The sequence below is a fragment of the Eulemur rufifrons genome, chromosome 28 (genome assembly GCF_041146395.1).
Source record: "Eulemur rufifrons isolate Redbay chromosome 28, OSU_ERuf_1, whole genome shotgun sequence".
Taxonomy (NCBI): domain Eukaryota; kingdom Metazoa; phylum Chordata; class Mammalia; order Primates; family Lemuridae; genus Eulemur; species Eulemur rufifrons.
In genome coordinates, this window is record NC_091010.1 from 55091132 (window position 1) to 55098518 (window position 7387).

The 7387-nt window shown below is 55.9% G+C and overlaps 1 protein-coding gene across 1 annotated transcript; it reads left to right on the plus strand.

Annotated features, from left to right (window-relative positions):
* Window positions 1-5381: 5381 nt before the first annotated feature.
* ADRA2A (adrenoceptor alpha 2A) lies at window positions 5382-7003 on the plus strand. The gene has a single exon (XM_069460649.1). The coding sequence runs from the start codon at window positions 5386-5388 to the stop codon at window positions 6781-6783; it is 1398 nt and encodes a 465-aa protein (XP_069316750.1). The 5' UTR covers window positions 5382-5385; the 3' UTR covers window positions 6784-7003.
* The last annotated feature ends 384 nt before the right edge of the window (window positions 7004-7387 follow it).

Below are 7387 nucleotides of genomic sequence, written 5' to 3' on the forward strand. Positions count from 1 at the left end.
TGTTCTCCACCTGCTCCTCGTGTTCGGACTGGTGAGCGTGTGTTTAAGTACAGTCTGTGTCTGTGGGAGGGGGCACACTTCTATTTGTGAAGGTTTTGTTACAGCCTAGGAGTCCAGGCTAATGGGTCATGTTGTTTTTTTCTCAGGTGAGTCTTCAAAAGAGAAAAAAAGTAAGTAATTAATACTTCACCCAGCTACCTGCCTCCAGTTAGATGAAGTTGCCATCACAGTAAGACAGTGATGTCAAGATAAATTTTGGTGTTGCCTGACACTTTATTTCAGATATAATCCCAGGACAAACAGATTATTTAGCTTTAGAAGCTTTCATTTATTGAGAAATTGCCTAGCTGATTGTTATAAATAGAAAATCTTTCTCTATTTACATGTTCTTTTTTGGGGGGGAGGGAGAGAGAGAGAGAGAAAGAATGAGAGAATCCTACACCTGTATCCCTGAACTACTTAAGATACCTCCACTAAATCCTGATTTTGTAAGGAAATGCTAGCCATTTTAGCCACTGACTTCTGGGCCTCTTACCTCTTGGGTAGCATCATTGTAAGTATAATCCATATTTATTCACTCATTCATCCATCACACAAACATTTGTCAAGTATCCATGCTATTGTGTCTTATATTTTGGTATCTATTGAATTACTCAGGTATTTGTTAAAAATGCAAGTGCCAGGCCTCACCTTCATCCTGTTGAATCAGAATCTTCAAGAGGTAGGTTCCAGAAATATGATTTCTTAAAAGTCCATTTTAGATGTGCTCTGGGAATATAGACGTGAAAAGGACAGTTCTTTGCCCTTGCTAGACGAATGTACAAATGAATAGGTAAGCCAGACCAATAAAAGTTCACCCACGCTATGGTAAAATATGTATGGCACCCATGAGAGGGAGAGGTTGCTTCCACCAAGAGGAAGCCAGCGATTCAGGGGCTGCCTGACCATTAGTGTAGGGCTTGCTCTCCATCAGACTGGTTGTTGGGAAATGTTGTCTCATGTAGAGTGTGCTTGATGCTGTGTCAGATGTGGAAGGAAGGAATACATCTGGCCCTCAACTGTCCTGCTCTAGTAGCCACGCATGGACTGGAGGACAGGGAGAGAGGGGGGATTTGTCAACTTGTCAACACCTCTCGTTTCTGATGAACCTCTTGCATGTTCCCCTTTGGCAGTGTGCTAGATGGCAGAGATTCACAGTAAAGGAGTGAGAAAGCTTGCCAGGCTTACAGTCAGGACGCATGGGGTCTGGGTCTGACCCTACCGCTGATTAGCTGGGCAGTTTACTTAGCCTTTTGCCTTTCTTTCCCCATCTATAAAGGTAGATAATAATAATCCACATCATAGGATTATTTAGAGAATCATATAAAATGATATATAGTATATAAACTGCTTGTCATTGTGCCTGGTATGTGATCAGTGCTAATAAATAGTATTTATTTTTATTAATAATAGAAGTAACAATGGACATAGAGGTGACTCTTCCTCAGGCCATCAAAGCCACCTCCACATTTATGGTGGCTCTCTACTGTTGGCTCTGCCCCAGCTCCCTGGATCGGTATGGCACTGTCCTAGCAGTCCCGCTGGCCCGGGGCAGTGATTTTCAATCTGAGCCCCATCCTTTCTGGCTCAGGTTGGCTTCATCAAAGTCCCCAGGTAATTTGGACACTCCCTCCTGCCTCCACTGGGTCATTTGCTTACCCTTCCCCCCCACCGCTGAGATGCATTGCTTTGGTTGGCGAGTCTTCTGCAGAGTGTGCACATCAGCATCTCCCAAAGAGCTGCGTTAAAATACACATGCTGCATCCCACCTTGGACTTCATGAATCATAATTTCCCTGGCGGGGCACGGGTAAGTGTATTTTATCTTCCCAGGCAATGCTGATATACAGGCCTGGTTGAGAATTATTGTCTTTGTGGATGTCGCTCTGCTCAGCACTGTCTCACTCAGCTAGCACAGCATGAAATCTGCTAGCAAAAATTCATGGTGTCCAGGCAGCTTTTCAAGCTCAGATACCATGTGTGGCAAAATAAGGAGGCAGAACTCTTGGTGATAAGGAGGTGACAGGGGGAAGAACTCTGTATATAAAGGGGCTCTGTATATAGCTTTGCATGTGATGTACATTTCATGGTACTTAATAAGAGGCTGCAGTTGTTATTATTATTAATTGTTGTGTATTGGCCTCAGGGTCCCTCGTCCTTGAAAGACTTGTTTCCATTTTCAGAGAAAAGAACTCCACATCCGGGAATTAAACCAGCTGGCTGTTTGGGAGGCCTTTAGAAAATGTGACAAGAGGTGTCAAACACAGACTAGCAGCAGAAATTTCAAGAAAGGAAAGCACTGTAGACTTTGTCTTTATTTCACCTTTTGTTTCTGAAATAGATAGGAAGGAGAGCAGTATGTTAGAAGCTGATGTGGAGCTGGGAAGTGAGGGTCCCCCAAGACTCAGCCTCCAAGTTCTGTGAGCAACACGACAAACTCCATATTGCCATGGACTTTGATTTTTGTCTCTCTCAGCATTCATACTTGAGGTCTGGGGCTCCTGGCTGCTTTGGGAAAAGGAGTGTAGACATATTTCCAACTGAGCCTTCTGGCAACATCCCTGCCCCCTGCCAACAGACTCTGAGCAGAGACTTTTGTAGAAGGTGGGAAATGATCCACTAACAGGGAGGAGTTTCTGTCTTCTCAGCTTTCTTTAGATTCTTCAGAAAGGGGGATTAGAGAGGTTCCTGAGAGCCTGGAAGGGGAGGTCATCCCAGAGGGGCAAAGAGTAGGAGATAAAAGTACTGAAGTCAAATGAGACATCTGTGCAATACTTTGGAAAGAATAGACTTCAAGACTATCTACAAAAGAGCACAGCATCAATAATTGTATTGCTGCTGGGGGCTGTAGACATCAGCTGGAATCAAAGGTGATGCTCGAGGCCCTTAATTCAGTCCCTGGCTCCCAGCCAGACTGGAGAATGCACCTGGCTGCACTGCTCAATCCTTGCAATTCCAGCTTAGGTGACAGACATAAGGTACATTGATTGAGTGGTTCCTTAACATGACAACTTTTATTCAGGTCTTCTCTCTCTCCTCTGACATTTCGTGTCCTCCTGAACTTTATCCTTACACTGCTTGTTGCTCGTTTGAAAAGTGGAGACAGCATAGCACAAGCTGGTAGTCTAGTGACCGTTAACATCTATCATAGGACATCTAGCACACACGGAAAAACTTGACATGCACCCCACCCCCATGCTGTTCTTATTAGAGAGAACATGGAAAATATTATCTCTTCCTTGGCCAGCACCCTCCCCTTACTGAAAGATGGTGTGTGTGCATCTGAATGTGGGTGGGTGGGGAATGAGCTTAACTTTAGCGTCTCTACAAAGACGTAATGGTTCCTAGCAGACCAGAGCTGGGCAACAGAGAGGCAGGATCCAGGCCTCTCTCGGATCTGCAGGAAGGGTGGGCTGTGCAGGTCCAGGGTGGGAGGCCAGTTTTGGGCTGTAGTCCCTGCCGAGCCCTTCCTGATGTGACTTTATTAGACAAATTCCCCCTCCCGCAAAGGGTAGACATACAAGAGTATCTGCTGTAGGAAGAGTTCTGCAACATGACAAATTGAAATTTAAAATCTGGGTTTTTTTTTCCTGAGCTTAGACACAAACTTGTCCTGAGATAGGAGAAGGCGCTGTAGGCAGAGGACCGAAGAAACAGAAAGAGGCGCCGGGTCGCTTCCCAGCCGTGACGACCAGCGGCCAGCAGGTGTCAGTGCGCACTCGCTCTGCGGAGGCGCGCGGCCTCTGCCTCCGGGACCCCTCCCCACCGCGGTCTAAGGGGGCGCGGTCCAGACCCTGGGACGCGTGCGTCTCGCGGACAGCTCTGCGGCTGGGAGGACATGTGGCCGCTTCTTCCCCAAGCTGAGGTCTGAACTCTGGCCTTTCCCGATCCCTCGTGGGTGCTGCCTATTCCGCCCCAGGGGTTCGATTCGTACCCACGCCTTCCTCCCTCTCCAGACCCCTCTCGCCCCCGCCGCCAGGAGCACCTGCGGACGGAGGCGGCGGGACCCGGGGCTGAGCTGCTCCGGATGCGACCCATACCGGAGGCTGCTACTCCCAGTTAGGGTTCCCCGCCACCCTTTCCTCCCAGGACCCAGTTCGATAGGGGCACTCACGGGTGCCCGCTGCTTTCTGTTGGGCGGGTCCGGAGTTGCACGGCCAGCTCCAGCAGGGGCAACTCCCCGCTCGCTCGGCTCTCTTTAAGCCCCCCCTCGCTCAAGGTACCTGCCTTTCCAAAGGGCCTGTACAGCCAGGAGGGCAACGTTCCCGGGGGTCCAGCGCTGGGCGCGGGCGCTAGACTGGCGGAGGGGTGGTGCGAGGGGCGGGGGAGGGTCGGCTTCCCACGTGGGGGCTGACGCCGGCTGCTCAGCAACGCCGGCTTGATCCTGGGGCTATAAAACGAGTCCACCGTGAGCGCAGCGGAGCAGCAGCAGCAGCCGGCGCGCCGCCGCCCCACCACTTCAGCGCCTTCGTACCCGAAGCCCTGCGCTCCGGCCCCAACTCACGCTGTCCTCGGACCCCCGCCTGTCCGGCCGCGCTCAGCGCCCACTGGGCCAACGCCCAAGGGACCCCCTGCCTCGGCCGCCGCTCCTGGAGGGCCGATCGCTCACCTGCCCCGGCCCGCCTGAGGACGGGGGCGCCTTCATGCGGCCCCCACACCCCTTAACCCGCCGCTGCCGCCGCCCACGAGCTCCGCGCGCTGCGCCCCAGCCCCAGCAGGGCGCGCAACTTTGGAAGTCCCGCGGCGCTCCGAGAGGCGGCAGAGTCGGCGCCCTGGCCCCGGGTCCCCCTGCCCGCGCCGCGCCGCAGCGTCTGGGGGAAAGGAGTCAGTAATCGCTTCAGGGATATAAGGAGACAGACTGTAGGACCCCGAGCCTGCACCAGCACCCCTCGGCTGCCTCCCGGGGTAGGGGCGGGCCCCGCACACGGTAAGACTTCTTGTTTTCGCTCAGGCTCAAGAGTCATATATATGTTTAATTTCCTGTCACCCTTCCAAGTTATCAGGCCACCGATAATTTTTGTTCTCCCTTCTTGAAGAATAAATCGCTCTTTATCCATCGGCTCTCCCTACTCTCTCCCGCCGCTTAGAAATAAAACTTGGCTGTGCTTAGGAGCTTGGAGCGGGAAGGCGCCCACCGGGAGCGTCCGAAGCGCAGGCCCGGTGCCATTCGCTGGAGCCGGGCCCATGGGCCACTAGCGGTCCCCCAGCTTGGGCTCGGCCTCCCTGCGGCCCCCTCCCTATGTGAGCCGCGGCGGGGCAAGCGGGGCGCCGGAGGAAGAGGAGGACCCACGGGCGCCGGGCCGGAAGGCAGCTGGCAGCAGGCCGGGGCGAGCGGGCGTCCGCGTTCATGTTCCGCCAGGAGCAGCCGCTGGCCGAGGGCAGCTTTGCGCCCATGGGCTCCCTGCAGCCGGACGCGGGCAATGCGAGCTGGAATGGGACCGAGGCGCCGGGGGGCGGCGCCCAGCCCACCCCTTACTCCCTGCAGGTGACGCTGACGCTGGTGTGCTTGGCCGGCCTGCTCATGCTGTTCACTGTGTTCGGCAACGTGCTAGTCATCATTGCCGTGTTCACGAGCCGCGCGCTCAAGGCGCCCCAAAACCTTTTCCTAGTGTCTTTGGCCTCGGCCGACATTCTGGTGGCCACGCTCGTCATCCCTTTCTCGCTGGCCAACGAGGTCATGGGCTATTGGTACTTTGGCAAAGCGTGGTGCGAGATCTACCTGGCGCTCGACGTGCTCTTCTGCACGTCGTCCATCGTGCACCTGTGCGCTATCAGCCTGGACCGCTACTGGTCCATCACGCAGGCCATCGAGTACAACCTGAAGCGCACGCCGCGCCGCATCAAGGCCATCATCGTCACCGTGTGGGTCATCTCGGCCGTCATCTCCTTCCCGCCGCTCATCTCCTTCGAGAAGAAGGGCAGCGGCGGCGGCCAGCAGCCGGCCGAGCCGCGCTGCCAGATCAACGACCAGAAGTGGTACGTCATCTCGTCGTGCATCGGCTCCTTCTTTGCGCCCTGCCTCATCATGATCCTGGTCTACGTGCGCATCTACCAGATCGCCAAGCGTCGCACCCGCGTGCCGCCCAGCCGCCGGGGTCCGGACGCCGCCACCGCGCCACCTGGGAGCGCCGAGCGCAGGCCCAACGGCCTGAGCCCGGAGCGCGGCGCGGGCCTCGGGGACGCAGAGGCGGAGCCGCTGCCCACCCAGCTCAACGGCGCCCCTGGGGAGCCGGCGCCGGCCGGGACGCGCGAGGCCGACGCGCTGGACCTGGAGGAGAGCTCGTCGTCCGAGCACGCCGAGCGGACCCCGGGGCCCCGCAGACTCGAGCGCGGCCCCCGGGCCAAGGGCAAGGCCCGGGCGAGCCAGGTGAAGCCCGGGGACAGCCTGCCGCGGCGAGGGCCGGGGGCGACGGGGGCCGGGGCACCGGCGGCGGGGCCGGGAGAGGAGCGCGGCGGGGGCGCCAAGGCGTCGCGCTGGCGCGGTCGGCAGAACCGCGAGAAGCGCTTCACGTTCGTGCTGGCCGTGGTCATCGGCGTGTTCGTGGTGTGCTGGTTCCCCTTCTTCTTCACCTACACGCTCACGGCCGTCGGCTGCTCCGTGCCGCGCACGCTCTTCAAGTTCTTCTTCTGGTTCGGCTACTGCAACAGCTCGCTGAACCCGGTCATCTACACCATCTTCAACCACGACTTCCGCCGCGCCTTCAAGAAGATCCTCTGCCGCGGGGACAGGAAGCGGATCGTGTGAGCTCTCGGCTCGTGCCTCGCGTAGACTCTCGCCGACCACGGACAATTGACAACGAGGAGGGGCGCGTCTACGCAAGCCTCAGCACTCAGAAACCCAGGGCTTGCCTACTCCGCGTTTCCTGACTTGGGGGGTTGCTCTGTGGCCTCCTGCGTGCATCTGCTGGTCCTACGAGGGAAAAGTTCTGGCTGGAACCAATTGTTGCTATGGCCGCTCCCGACCTGGAGCTAGCTTCTTGGTGGGCCGTCCCTAATCAGTATTGTCTCCTAAAGGTGTTTTCACCCTCTCCTGGTCCAGCCCTCTCAGCTTTTGAGAGCCAGCCCTGGACTACAGAGGGCACGGCTTACAAAGGGTTAATGAATGGGAGTTACCTGCTCTGGCTAACTCCCCCTCCCCCTCACACTCTCAAAAAACAAAAAAACTGCTTAGGGCAGCCCTGCCCACCCTCCCCAACCCCCCACTGTAAATATACACTATTTTTGATAGTACACCCAGGGGTCCCCCATGTCGGTTGGTCCTGGTTTTGATGTTGGAATCCTGGCCTTCTGAGATACGCACTCCAGGCAGACGCTGCGTCTGGTTCAGGCCAAGCCCCTTTGCAATGCAA